This window comes from Struthio camelus, chromosome 2, assembly GCF_040807025.1.
Source record: "Struthio camelus isolate bStrCam1 chromosome 2, bStrCam1.hap1, whole genome shotgun sequence".
NCBI lineage: Eukaryota > Metazoa > Chordata > Aves > Struthioniformes > Struthionidae > Struthio > Struthio camelus.
This window is the reverse complement of record NC_090943.1, coordinates 120226852-120242482: the sequence shown is the minus strand read 5'-3', so window position 1 is coordinate 120242482 and position 15631 is coordinate 120226852. Positions and strand designations below refer to the sequence as shown.

Sequence of the window (15631 nt, the reverse complement as noted above, 5' to 3'; positions counted from 1 at the left end):
TTTTTTCTTCAAGTGCAAAGAATTGTCTCATTCTCTCAGTGTTGCAGTTTTTGGTTCTTATTTCTCCCGCTAAGCAAACAATTTAAAAAATGTGAATGAAAATTAAAATGATTGGTCGATTTATTTTTTCTTAAGGATTTGTTATTTGGGGGGGGTGTGTGTGTGTATATTTGTTCATATATTTACTTCCTGTTGGATGTTTCCTAATGCTGAATGGTAGGTTCTGAATCAAATTACTTATCCACAATTCAGAGTGTATTTAACTTTAAATGACAGAGCTAATTTCCATACAAGTGTACTTTATTTGAATGCCACAAAAGATTGAATTGTTTTCTTGGCCCTGTGGTCCAGCAGGGATTTTTGGCAAGTGAAGTACAGGAGGGCTGATGAAAGGATAAATCTGAATCCTTGAAATGATCGTATTGCTTTTTAATTTTATTCTGGGATAGCACCTGCTGAAATTATGCAGTACTTGGAAATTGGGAACCTACTTTGCTAGGTATCTTACAGATGTAGACAAGGCTTACCTTAACTGGAAGTGGCAGATATTACCTGAACTGCCTGGACAAGGGTTTTGCACCTCTGTGTACACTAGGTGTCAAAATGTCCTGTTTCATGTAGGTTACTAGGAAAGTGGTACTTTTTCCATGGCTTTTGTTGAATTGGGTAATGTAAAGTGCTTTTATAGGAGGATCTTTAGTAAAATAAATAAATAAAAACTTCAGTAAGTTGGCTACAAATAAAACATAGCCTTTCTTTTTTTTTTTAGGGTTTTTTTTTGAGAACATACTTTCTTAGTTTTTGTGTCTTTGCTTAATGAGAAACTAAATAGCAGCTACTCAGAATGGTCGGCAGAGTGGAGGAACAGAAAATGCAGTTAGTGTTCTCTCATTCTTTTTTCATGGCAGGCTTTTATGGTGTGACAAAAATATTGCTCCCTCGCATCCCCTATAGAGATTAACTTAATCAGCCCAAGCTCAGCCTTGCTCCCTTGTAAGGACAGGCAGGAGAGACTTTGAGCAAGATCCCGTACTAGTGGCAGTGGTCCAGACAGCCCTGGCTCTCTTTCCTCCTGGGCTAAGATTTGTTTTCTCCCCTCTGCTAAATCTAAAAGTAAGTTGTGCCTTTGGAGAATATCAACCTATTGCATCCTCTTAAGAAAAAAATAAAGTATTTTTCATGGGTTCTGAAGTGTTATTAGGTAAGAGTTGAAATATTCAAGTCTTTCATATTGATGCATCTAAAGAAACTTCCTGGAAGAGTGGTTGTTCAGCTGTTTCTTACCTTTTCAATGTTTTCCTTCCCTACCATAGCAGTACTTACACTTGGTGCAAACACCTAGCATTGTAAAAGTTGCAAACCCCTGTTTTCAGATATTCTGTTGTCGGTGTATGTCTCATGCTTGAGCAGCTGTATTGGCGGTGTTGGGACATATATTCTTTCTTGGTGTATGAAGCTGCTGCGTTTAGCTTTCCCCAAGCTTGAACCTCCAGGCTTAAAAGGAACATAGAACAGTGTTTTTTAAAGATCCTAAACAAACTTCCAAACCTAGTATGTTGTAACATCTCCCTTCCTAAATCAGAGTGTTGGAACCCACTGATGAATTTGTGGTACTTCCTCTCTTTTTCTAGTCTTGAAATATTGTAGGTAAACTGACTTATGTCCTTGCTGTATTACCTATGATAAAAATCTTGCAAATTTCGCACAGGATAATCAGTAAGTAGCAAAAGCCACTCTGAGCTTCCATGGGCAACTTTGATTCTGTTCTGTAATTTTGTTCCTTGACGTGGAACCGTATTTTAATGTAGGTTTTTAGTTTTGTAGTTACACCTCTTTTTTTTTATTTGCAGTACAAAGCCCTAAGGATGTTAGTCCTGACTGTATAAGGATGTCAGAAAGGATAAAAAGAGATTGATCTTAAATACTGATGAAGTCTTGCTTAAGAGTTGCTAGAATTTCTGGTTTTGCTACTGAAAACAGATGACTCTTCACTTGAGAGCAGTCAATATTAGTGACTTGAAAACACACTTAAATGTCCAATGTATTTAAATGTGGTTTTGTGTTACTGATGGCATTTTTGGTCAATGTTCCTGTTTTTCTTCAGGTGGACTTTGAAAATGAGAGCATTTGTCTCTTTTTTTTTTCCCCCAAAAGTTTGTATCACAAGCTTTCTATTTTGTTTTGTTTGTTTTTTAAATCCTACCTAAAGCTAGTGGGCAAAAGTATGCTGTTGTAAGTCAGTTTCTATATTTAATGCATTGAATTCTGGAATCTGGAAACAGTCTGTTAGCAGAAACACTGTGTTCAATATTAGAATGGTGCAAATCCCTGAAAAATGTCAAGAACTTGCTGTTTTGTTACTGTTAGTAATGAAATCCTGTGAATTCTGAAGAATCTCAGTACTTGGCAGTAGAAGCAACTTGTCCATATCTAAAATAATACACATGGAATTTTTATTACCTTTTAAAAAAAACCACTATTTTAAAATCATCCCTTATGGCTATATTTATCATAGAAAGAGAAATAAATATAGAATAACATTATTTTGATGTGTGCATGAGTCTTCTGTTTTATTGAAAGTGAAATTTTCTTCTAATCAGTATGAAAAAGAAGTCCATAGGCTTTGCTAGTTTTGGGCATCTTTTTGCGGTTTCATAATGCAATTTTTTTTAAGCACTGCTAAGTTCTTGTGTAGTTACATATTTCAAATATCTGCTTGACTTGTGATTGCTTGTGATGGAATGTTTATTGCGGAAATGCAGCTAGAGCTCTGACAGGAGGTTGTGCAATCGTAAAGCTTCGCAGAGTTGGTACTCTTTTGTGTGCTCAACTTCCCATATTGTTTGCCGATTATGGGTTGCATGTGACAACAAAGAAAGGCATATAGTCTTACAAATTACTGTTTCAGTTTGTGCAAGCTCTTCTTGATATTCTTTTATTACCTTAATTTTGGACTTTTATCGTGGCCAATTTTTTCATCTCCAATTGAAAAAGTGTTTTGACTTCTAGAGTTTTGGGGAAGAGTTTCCATTTTGGCTGGGGGGGAAAGGGATGTGGGTTTTTTGTGTGCAGTGTTTCCAGGCTGTGCTGGAAAAATGTAAAAGTGCTCCCTCTTTCTTGAAAAGTTATTTCGTTAGTTGTCTGTCCTCTGTTAAATATTAAGTACTTTTTATTTTTTCTATCAATTTGTCTAGCTTCTGCCTCCAGTCACTGCGTTCCTTTTTGTAAGATCTTTGTAGGCTAGATGGAAAAATCATCTATTGCTAGAAATACTTTCTTTGGTACAGCTTTTCTGAGAGTCTTTTCTAAACCAGATTCATTTAACTAATTTAATCTATTTTTAGCCTTGATAATTCAAGCTCTGGAGAACTTGCATTTTGGTTGTTTTAGATGACTTTTTAGTAGATGCCGAATTTATTTTGTGGTAAACGAAGTGCCTGTTGTCCACCTGACCTTGATTACATGGCTGGTGAGTTATTGTTGCTTTATGGAAAAGTTTGTTAGCTTTTCCACTGACATGTCATCCTGCAAACTTTACTAGTCATGTTTTTACACATAACAGAAATAATACCTTTCAAAGTTCTGGTGGGGCAAATGGAGGCAGCAATTTAAACTGTTGAAGGGAAGAACTTAACGCTACCTTTACCATAATGTGTTGAGCTAAAAGATCTAAAGTTCCTTTGCATATTAGGATGTAAAGCACTTTGATTTATGCTCCTTGCAACAATGTGCTATGTTTCCTCTTATGAACAAGTTGTTATCCTGCTAGTTCACATCTTGTCTGACTGCCCCAAGTTTACTTCCTGAAGTCTAGTTTCAGGGATACCAGCCTGAAAAAATTCTGGGAGGGAAAAAGCCATTTTCTAAGCTACAAATGTGACTATTTTGTTTATTTCCTTTGCTAAATACCACTATTTTTTTCTTTATAGGCTTGTGCAGTTATTTCCCTTTGACTTTTAAGTCTTTAACTGATTCTTTAAAGACTGTTGCGCAAAGAAGCCTAAGACTTCTGAGCTGATAGTGGATTTTTTTTTTTTTTTTAATTCTTCTGTATCTCTGATCTGGCTGGGTTTTTTTTCTATGTTATTTTATTGAAGGGAAGTTTATGTACCAGTATTTGCATTGATAGTGTTACTTCTTATCCCTTCTACTTCTACTTTCTAGTTAATGGTCTTTAAAGTGTTTACTCCTGCTGATCTAAGTTGGTAATGCTGAGTGTTTATTAAAATGAAAATGTTGTGGTGACTTCTAAACTGAAGTGGTGGATCTGTGTGTTCTGCCTATGACAGAGTCTATCTCCTCAATATAATTGAAGAATGCTGTGTCGATCTTGCAAAGTTTTTTGCTGATATAGTTTATAAATGCAGTTTATCTTTTTATTTATTTATGTGTTTGAGTAGATACTTTACGTTTTAGGTGGATGGGAGCAGGATTTGCGTTTTACTTGGGCAAATGTAATAACTTTGAGAATGTGAAAGGATGTGAGGTCTTCCACCCCCCCTCAAGGCATTTTTGTGGATAATGTTATCCCGCCATACATCAGATGGGCTGCTTATCTGTAGTTGCAGTTGCAGTAGCTGGGAATTCTAAACTTATGAGGCATTTCATAATACTAAGCTTTGAAGTAACTTTGGAATGCCAGGTCCATGCTGACAAACATCAGTCAGTTTGTAAACTATCAATATTTCCTTGTCTTTTAACGCTGTTTACAAGCATATATATGTAAGATACATATTTTAAGTATACATGCATTCAGCACATTTAATATAACTATTGAAAAAGGCAGTTTTAAGAAGCTGTTCTTACACTTTATTTAACTCTGTTTTGAGTCCAAATATAGCTTGATAAATCATTTAAGCTTGAAATACATCATCTATTTTCAACATATTAAAATATCAAGAATCTGAATAGCCTTCCAGACACTTATGCAACCATTTTATTATTATTTTTGCATAAGATATCCTGTTGATGGCAGAAATTGCCACACTTGGTGTAGAAGCTTTTTATGTAGTTCATAAAACCTGCCCAGGTAGTGTATCGATCCATGTGACTGAAGCTTTCTTAAGCAAAATGAATTACAAATATCCGAAGATCTATTTTGTATGTGAAATAAAATAGTAATAATTCAGTTTGATAGCAGTCAGCTTTTACTACTATTATGCCTCTCCTTGAACTATTTCAAGCAATATATAGTGTTCCTATTTCTGCATTCATTTTCCTGAAATATTGGTCTATATTCTTCATCCTTCTTGAAGACACTGCTATCTCATCTACTAGCTTTTCTTAAAGATGTACTATTAAATAGAATTAATTCTAATGCTAAACTGAAATAATAAAATGCTGATATGCTGAATATCTATTTGAATTTAAAGATTATTAACTATAAAAAAAATTTGTAGAACTTTAGTGTAGTAAAGTGTTGAACTCAAAGAGGGGAAAAAAAAAAACCACCTTATGTCTGAATTGCATGTTCAGACAATATGAGCTATGCACAACTTGAGGCATAAAATAGTGCCCTGCATTGGTGCAATTCAGAATTACGAATGGAAGATTCCTCAGTCTAGTCAGTGGGCAGAAAAGGGCTCTGATGTGAGGAAACTACCCCTTGCCCTCAGCTGTGTAGGAAGCCCAAGGATTGTAGGTGCCACTAGGTTCTGCTGATACCCCTGCATGTTTAGTAGAGGGAGTTACTGTCACAGAATTGCACTGCATTTCATTTTTAATGGAGACATCTCAGACAACAAGACTTGCAGCTGCTGCGGAAAAACAGTTAGACCCAGAAATGTTAGCTGTCTGAGAAGGAACATCCCTACTTGTATGCAGAGATGTCTGTAGACGTGTCTAAGGCTTGCTTCTGTGCTAATATGGATGTTAGAGGTCTGTGGGCTCTGGAGTTATCGACAACATGTGTTTTGATATGTATGAAAATGTACTTAGTTCTGTAGTAAGTTTATAGTCTAAGAAATTGTCACTAAAAATGTTACATAGTTGATGTTTGAACAGAATGTAAATACATAAATTCATATGTGTGACTGTACAGAACGTGATAAGGGTGAAGTTTGCAACCACAGATCTTTCTTTCAAGTTTCAAGATCTCTTCACTGAGGTTTTAAAAAGATGTTTTTTATGTAAGGTTATGTCTTAAAGAGCTTTTGCTAGTGTTATGGATGTTGCAAGATTCAAAGAAGTAGCAAGCTCTGTAGAACTGTATCATACTGGCAACAAGAACGCAACGTGAATCAGATGCCTTGTGCTCAGGCTAACATGTCAGTTTGCTGTATGCTTTGCCTGCTATAACCATTTAATAAAAATTGTTTAATGGAGTGCCGTCACTCTGTATACATTGACTTATATACTTTAAAGATGAAGTACTAAACTGCTCTTCTGTATACTCTGGGCAGCCAAGTAAATAAATTGAATGCGATCAACTTATAACTAGATACTCGGAGGAATCTTCTGTCTATTTTAGGGATAACTAAATGTTGCCCTATTGGCATTGGTCTGAAAGTTGACTTACAGACAGTTTTTGCCTGAAATTAGTGAATTATATGGATCTGTTCAGTATTTGTTTCTCAGGTAAGCTTATTCTTGCCTATTAAAAAAATGGTATTAATCTTTGGTAGTAGAGGAGTGTCTTCCGTGTGTGTGTTTTTTTTTCTGACCAATAAAACAGGAGTGTTCCCCAAAACGGTATGAAAGAGCAGTTCAAGATTTTCTCTCAGTTGAGATAGCAATGATGTTAACAATGATGTTAGCATCGGAAGAAAGTTTCTGTCCTTGCCCAAAGTGAGTAATGGCTGTTCAGTGCAAAACTAAGTCTTGTAATGGGGTCTGCCCTCTTATCGCTTGCCCTACTGGTAGGGAGTTAAGGATGTTTTTAATAGGATGACTCAGTCCAGAAACTACTTTTATACAAACCAAAAGCACAAACTGTAGCCTTGAGAAAGCAGAAAATCGTGATGCTGTAGACAAAACAATTCAGAGAAACTTCTAATTTTTTGAATGACAGAGTTTAAGTATCACTTTTCATGCACATTTGAAAGTAATATATAAAAACTTACTATAACTATTGACTTATACCAGTTAAATAGCCTATCTCAACATTGATAGCTCACCACAGAGATCATATGTGTATGGCTGGACATTATAACATTATAATCATGCTTGACCACATGAAACTCAAATTTCCGTCAGGTTTGTTGGTTTTAAGTATGAGGGGGAAGCTTCAGTGTTATAGAAATAAACAGAAAATAGCTACAGTAGAGGGTACTAAAATATGGATGGTTATGGTTGTAGATGTTAAGACTTACTGTGCTCTCTCCTAAAAAGGAAAAGCAGCAAAGACTTTAAACTTGGGTAACTGCCAATCAGTCCAAGGAATGCAATTTTTGTATGCTGATAATACCCATTGCATTTTTCTTAGTGCTTTGAATGATAGAAAAATAGTAAAATAAACAAGTGTCTCAGTAGCAAAGTTTCATCTGGGTTTAGTACCTTTCTATTTATGAAATGCTTTCACTAGACAATGTATGTCATAATGAAATGTGTACAAGGTAACAGATTTCGAGATGTGAAGATGCTATAACTGTACCCTGACAATATAGATGATATACTGTTGTTTTGATTGTATATCACTTTTAAAAAGAAAAACAAAAATTTTGGGGGAGAATGCAGGTGCCCCCAGGTCATAGCAGGAAAAAGTGAGCCTGCACCTGTCATGTTGGGGAAGAATAACACAGGTGTTGTAGAGGAAACTCTTGCTTTGCAAACCTAATGGAGTTCCTTGAAGGAATTGCTAAATATGAGGATAAGACCGATCTGGTTCCTACAGTCAGTGTGAATTTCCAAAAAGCTTTTGATAAGGCTCGTCGTGTAAGCTGCTTTGGGCTGGGGTTGTCTCATGGATGGATGAGCGAAGTGAGAGTTGGCGATCAGTTTACTCAAAGCAGAGAGATAAGTAGTGGGGTCTAACAGACCTGTGCTACTTCACATAGTAATAAATGATCTAAAAAGATGAATAATGAGATGAGAAAATTTACTGAGGACGGGGTAGTAAAAATTAAAGATATAACAAATTGCATAATAAATTAATATTCCGTGGTGTCTAGCTGATTAAAAATGATAGGTAAAATGTAGCGTTGATATAGGTTAACTGAGTACATGGGGAGAACTCTCATCTTTGTATATATCTGGTTTTGGGTATCTGTTTTTGGGTGTTTGTGCTAACTTTTTTTTATAGTAAGTAGTTTTTTAAAAGAGTCAACTTAGTATACAGTGACAGCCAAAAGAACTCAAATATTTCAGTTAATAACATAGTAAAGGAAAGAACAGGAAACGTCATTATGCTGCTGTGTACTTATGGCGTGCTCACAACTTCAGCATTATTTGCAGTTTCTTTCCTGTACTTGAAATGCATATAGCAGGAATAGAAAAAGCAGTGTGTGATGGGCAGGGACAAAGAGAAATAGTTTTCATACAAGAACAATTGGAAATGAGCTGACCAGGGGAGAAGTGATGTAAGCATGTAAAATCATGTCATGGATCAGGTGGATAGGGAGTCTGTTCCTTTTGTGACAGAAAAGCAAGGAGGCAGCAAATGAAGTCACAGAATCACAGAATCGTTTAGGTTGGAAGGGACCTCTGGAGATCATCCAGTCCAACCTCCCTGCTCAAGCAGGGTCCTCTAGAGCAGATTGCCCAGGATCACATCCAGACGGGTTTTGAAGATCTCCAGCGAAGGAGACTCCACTACCTCTCTGGGCAACCTGGTCCAATGCTCAGTCACCCTCACAGTGAAGAAGTTTTTTCTCAGGTTCAGATGGAACTTCCTGTGGTTCAGTTTGTGCCCGTTGCCTCTTGTCCTGTCGCTGGGCACCACAGAGAAAAGGCTGGCCTCATCCTCTTGACACTCCCCTTCAGATACTTTTAAGTCAGGTGGCAAGCTCAACATGAAGTACACTTTCAGATAATCCATAGAATGTGGAGTTCATAGCTACATGGTGCTGTGAAGGCCAAAAACTTGTACAGAAAATGACTGGATGAAGTTGCAGAAGAGAATTGTAGCTAGAGCTGTTAAATATGAAGGTGCCATTCCTGGCTCACAGATGCATCGGGAAAGTATTACCATATGCTGGACTTGTTCTTACGCTCTTCCCTAGGTATCCATTATTGGTCATCTCCAGAGACAGGCTATGAGTCCCGAATAACCTTTAATTTCACTCCATGTAGCTGTTCTTCTGACACCCTTCCTAAATGTGGTATAGTAACAAACAGAACCAACCAAACCAAATGCATGGAAGCGGTTGATACGGAAGAACTCTGTGCTTTGCAGTGTTGTTATATGGTTAAATAGTATGCCTTCATTTATGTGGTTTTGAGTTTTCCTGGGTTTTTTTCATTGTTATTTTTTCAGGATAGAAAGAGGTATTTTAAATAGATAATGAAACTATTGATAATTGCCTTAAATAAAGGTCATGCAAAATAGAGTACATATGAGGCCATGAAGCTGAGTGAAGGAAAGAAGTTTTTCTCTTCTCTGCTTTTTTGTCTTTATCACCTCTAAAACGCTGTCAGCAAGAAAGATCAAAGTTCGATCATAGAATATGTTTGCTTTTATAAGACAATATATTCCAGTAATCTAAGCTGTTAACACAAAAGGAAAATGCCTATGTGTAAACTCAAAGCTAGAGAGGAAAATTACTTTGGTAAGGTAGAACTTAAGCTAGAACTTAAGCTTAGCTAAAAATATCTCTGGGCTGCAGCATGTTTCTAAGAAATATTGAATGTGTTCTATTTAAAGAAGATGCATATTAAAAACATATTGAACCCAAGCAAATGGGAGAAAAACTTCATAAAAATGATGCCTGCTTGTTTAATAAAGCATATTGAATTATTGGGTGTATGGATAGTATCCTGTAATGATGTCTTACTGCTCTTTTTGTTTAAGAGAGGAGGTCATGGCATCTTGGAAGGAAGATGTCCCTTCCCCTCTGTGTTAGGAAAGAGGTCAGAAGGCATAGTGAAAGACTGGTGAGCAAGGAGGAAACGTGAACTGAGAGATTAATTCCCTCTGCAGCCATCTAAGGGATGAAAACAATGATGATTGTGTCTCTCTCCCTTTGGACATTACCTTATTTTCTCATAATAGTAATTGCTAAAGCCCCATACTATATTCCTGTCTCTCTGACCTGCAGCGTTTGGAAGGGTCGTTGCCTTCTAACTCTCTGGGTTTGTGTTCTCTTCCCTGTTGGTTGACTGGTGATACGACTTCACATAGCCCCACCGCAGTTCCCCTTTGTACTTGCACAGGTTGTACAGTTTGCCACTTCTTCCAGTGCAGCTAATGTAAATGGAAAAAAAAAAAAAGGCTATTTCATGTTTTACATTATGCACTTAGTATCTCAAATATTTGAGTTCCATTATTCACAAGGTTTTATTTATTTTGCGAGTAGATTAGTTAAAGAGGATGTCCCAATTCTCTAAAATAAACTAAAGTTTAGTCTTGTATTTACAGTCCACCATTAATAATTAATAATATCATGCTATTTTTCTTCAGAAATATACTTCAATCAAAGAAATGACTAGTTTTGAGAATTAGGGTTTTACAAGTCTCTCAATCATCGTAAGATTTTCCTTCCCTCTGCCTCCCCCCCCCCCCTTTTTTTTTTAAATGAATGATTTGGGCCAGAGTAGTTTCTTTTGTAGATACTGTAGCGGAGGGGAGCTGATTATTGAAGAAACTGTTTTAAATAGGAAACTTTTGACATGCTGTTTTCTTAGATGTTGTTTGCATGATTTTTGAAGTGTGCTTTGAGGGGAACTTAAGATGATCAAGTAGTCTGAATCTGTGTTTCTGTTTCAGAGTTTATTTTTGTTCTGAGTTAAATGTTTTATTGGAAAGAATTCACCTCTAAGATTTGAAAGGCCGTGTTTTTCTGGTTAATTCCGAATTAAACAATATTGAAAATTCACCTTTGGCAATCAAAACTGAATTTGCATGTTATCTTTCATCTTTATTTTTAGAGCTTTTTAAAAACCACAAATCTAGAAGCCTGACAGACCAATGAAACTGGTATTTTTTGCTTTTTTCTTGGTAGACTTAAATTTTAATATAATTGTATGCAAAATTAGAGTTGATACTAAAATTTTGTAGATATTCCCACCTGTTGTGTTCAGTGCTTAAAAAATTGTCAGTTTTCCCCTTCCCTAAAAATAAAAAACCAAAGGACTGAATTTTGGCCATTGATAGAAGCCCTGCAGTGAAGCAGGAAGCAAGTAATTGCAGTGCCCCAGAGCAAATCAGAATTTTGAGAATTAGGTGGTTCTTTTACTTGCTGTTATGGAGAACTGGTCTTTGTTAGCCATGACCCTGGACAAAGTAATTGGCTCAACTTGTTTTAAGGATTAAGGGCAGAATGGACCCCAGCCTTTGGTAATTTATCATCATTGCTTGTTTGTGCTGAAAAATCCACAGATGTGACCTAGCAGCCCTGTGGAGGTTCTTTACCTACTGTTCCTCACGGAGTGAGACTCAGTGTGTAGAACTACTGGCGTGTTTTGTGCTGCTTTGCAACCAGTCATCGTGATTTCCTCGGTTAAAGTTACTAAAGAATTTGAAATTCTTTAGCGTATTTTCTAGATGTTTACTATGTATCTTTGGAAACTGTGTATTTTAGTAGCTTGCTAATTATTTCTCATTGATTTATGCATCAACTGCATAGCTTTTTCCCACATCTGACTAGAGTCCAAGTTATTACTGGTTCTCATTCTCTCGTTTATATAACTGGCCCATTAAGTATTTTTTCCGTTATGTTTTTCAGTTATCAGTTGCTTTTGTTTTTCATCATTAGTGTAAGTCTAAAAAGATGATCCCTTAAATCTTAAAAGCTTACTATGAAATGGAAATACGGCCAAGATGCAAAAGCTGGCTTTATTTAAGTGCTTTGAAAATATTGAGATACTTGATTGTAATTTCCATTGTAACATTTCTTAAGAGTCTCAGCTAAGGCACTGTATGGAGAATTAACTTAAAACAGCATTGTTTTTCTGGAATAAAATTAACAGATTTAATAATAACCAGCCTTTAAAGTCATTCTGATTGTCCTTATATTTTTATTTCCTTACCCTTGTTTTCAAATTCTCGTGTGGTTTTATTGTTTGTTTTCTTTCGATATCAAGTAAATGATTTTTCTCTTACATAATTTAAAAGCAAGGACCACAAATAGTTTTGATTTTGATAGCATTGATTTTTATAGCTCAAAAACTTCTGTAGACTGCAGAAACAGAGTAGATTGAATTGGAAGTAAGAAATCACAGGCTAGTTTTTAATCGAAATCTTTAAGTGAGTTCTCTTAATGCATATTTCTGGAAATTAAGCTTTCACAAAGCTTATATACCATAGGGTTTTTTTAGGCATTGTTTCTTGAAGGGAGTTAAAAGTAGTAGTCAAGGCCTGATGGATCGACTTTGAATTCTGTGTTGCATAATTTTCTAAAAACCTGAAAACACTAAAACCAGGTTTAAGCAGATTTGAACTGGTCATATCAAAGACCTGTCTGGTCTAATATCTAGTTTCCTACAGGTCAATAACACGTGGTACAGACATTTATTAGAAGCCGAGTAAGTAAATAATGGTACTTCCCCAGTATACTCTGTTAGCATCCAGCAATTTGTTTCAGGACCTTCTCCCTTATTTTTTGCAATTGTCACTTAAACGTTACCGAGTTGATAAAGAAGACTTCCGATCATTATTTATTTATATTTAATTCTTTGTGTTATAACTGTCTAGAAGACTTAATGTTTTTAATTAGATAATGTATCTGCACCGTCTGACAAAAATGTCTCTCTTTTTTTTTTTCTCTCAGAAGACATAATACACTCAAGAATAATGTATGTCTCTTGTAAAAGTAAGACGACCATAAACTTCAAGTCAGGAAGTATATGCTCCTTCACAAGATCTTAGAACTATCTTTTTGTTTAACTATATTTTTGTCCATGAGGATGTATCCAATGGTAGTACTGCCAGATGGGCATGTGGCTGTTTCTAGTTTTAAGTTAGTATTTCATGTAAAATTTTTATGCATAAAGCCAGTATCTTGTTCATGAGTATTCCCACTGAATTCAATGAAATTGCATATGTACACAGAGAATTAAGTCTTTGCTTTGTAAATCTGTTATCTTAAGTGTTATGAATAAAAAATGAGGCTTGACTCTTGGCCATCAGTTTGCATCATGCTGCCCTGTTTGCCACTTGCCACTTACTGTCCAAGTGCCTTTATATCCTGTGTGATGTGTCATGACTTTTTAATGTTGAGGAACCTTATTAGAACTATTTGTAATTTTTATAATTGGAAAAATTACTTTTTCTTGTAAATGTGGAGCTAATTAAGGTAATTAGCAATTTGTAGAAGTAATTTGAGATAACAAAAACGTGGAAATGGAGGAGCAGCAGCTATATCATATTTACATGTCCTTTAAAGACGTAACTACTGGTTGAATCATTAAGTAAATATGAATCATTTCATTTGTATGTAAAATTGGTAGGGACAATTGTTTTTTATCATATATCTCTGACTAGCAAAAAGTGTAATTATTTTTCAAAACATTTAATTTTGTTTGTGGTGTGTTTTTTTTTCCAGGATGGATTAGATGCTTTGGTATATGACTTGGATTTTCCTGCCTTAAGAAAAAACAAAAACATTGATAATTTCTTAAACAGGTGTAAGTATTTCATATTTAGTTATTAAATAATAAAGCCTATAAATACCAGCAAAAATAGGAATAAAAGTTGTTCTAGCTTTTCCAGTAGGAACTAGGGATTTCGGGGATACCTTAAGTTTTTTGGTACAAATTGTTTTAAGAGTCTCCTTTTTTTAATTTCTTCCAGTCACTACAGTTACCCCTACAAATTCAGTCCCCCGCAACTGACCGTCCAAGCTTACTGCCAAGTAAATGGCATTGCTTTCAGTAACAGAGAGCCTTTTAAAAGAAAGATATGTATCTTTTGTTCTGAGCAAGCTTCTGAATTCTGTTAACTTGTTTTGTAATTTTCTGTACTAATGCATCTTAAGCAATTAGCAGTAAAATAACATAAGGTGTATATAGTATCAAGAAATCCTAATAAACACTGACAGACTAGAGCTTTTTTTTTTTTTTTTTTACTTTTTTAGTATACGAGGTCTCTTCTTCATTATGCCATGAAATTCTTACACTGCATAGTTTACTGTACTACTGTACTCTGCAGTTGATGCCTCTGCAGAATTCTTCTCAGGATTTTCTTTTTGGCCTAGGAAAAAAAATTAAACTCTACCCTAGTAATTTCCTTAATTAAAAACAAACCAATAGGTGCAAAATAACCTTTTGGTTTTCATTATCTAAACAATAAAAACAATATGTAATTAAAAAATGTTAAAATATGATGACCACATGGTCAGGCCTTTTTTTTTGTTTGTTTGGTTTTTTTAACTGGAAGATACCACTTTCCTATTTTGCCGTCTTGTTAATTCTGGCTCCTGTGCCTTTTGGAAATAATTTCAAATTTATAAACTTTAAGTTAATCTTACCCGTCAAGCAGAGCTATTTTTAAAATTACAAAGGAAGTCACCTTATTTTTACTATTTTGTTGTGTATTTTTCTACTATTCTCCTCTGCAATAGTTTCCTTAATGAAAAAAATGATTTTTTTTTGTTGATAGTCATAGTTCCATAATATTCTCCTCTATATATATTTATATATAAATAAAAAGAGTTGAAGAGTTTAGCCAGTTTTACAGCCTTAACAGAGAGATTCTGGAGATCATGGCAGAGGTGTTTGCTGATTCAAGAGTTGGTGCTGTCTGTAGACTGAATGGGCAGGCCTTGAAATTAAGTTAATGTTGTTAGTGTTTTTACAAGTTTAAACATCTTAGTTGAATATTGTATTAAATGGGTTTTGTGGCAAATATGAAGTAATTAGGATTTAAATAACCTAATTTATGTCTTAATAGTTCATTGAAATTTGTGGGTTTGCTTCTCTTTTCAAGGAGTTGTTAAATAGTTTGCTTTGCCCAGCTATTAGCTGTGGTAATAAATTTGTGGGGTTGAGTCTAGAAGGAGTGGATAAGAGTCCACTATATTTAATGGATGGCTCCTTCTCGTGTAAGCTGATTGCTGGTAAGATCAGATGTTCTGCTTAAGTTTTCACATTTCAAACTATATTTGAAGTTGCATACGCTGTTACATGCACATTTTGTGTACTTTGTTGGTTACAGAGTAGGTGTGGTAAGACTTTATTGGAGAAAAGAGAAGTTGAATTAGGCAAAGGAAGTATTCATTGCATCAGAAAAATTGAATGTACATTTCTTCATCAGTGAAATAATTAAGTCTTTGAGGGATGAGTGAAGGGGATTTGGACATTTAGGATGAGTGAAGGGAAGTAAAACTTATGTTTACAGTCTATTAATAGTGAATATTCTATGGGTAAAAATTATATACTGTGTAAGATATAACCTGAAGTAATATGAAAGTGAGGATAAATAGAACAGAGCAAGCTATTTCACTTCAGATAGCCTCTAGAACAGGGTTCTTGCTGTGTTTACTGAAATACGAAAGGAAGCAGCGTTTGTGAGAGTGATGGCCTTGAAGGTAACTAGGAT

At 35.3% G+C, this 15631-nt stretch overlaps 1 protein-coding gene across 1 annotated transcript in view; it reads left to right on the top strand.

Moving 5' to 3' along the window:
* The window catches only part of ROCK1 (Rho associated coiled-coil containing protein kinase 1), a 93693-nt gene that overhangs the window by 17533 nt on the left and 60529 nt on the right, over positions 1–15631 (top strand). The window contains exon 2 of the mRNA XM_009672508.2: positions 13638–13719. Coding sequence (XP_009670803.2) covers positions 13638–13719 — 82 coding nt within the window. The remainder of the gene's footprint in view (positions 1–13637; positions 13720–15631) is intronic.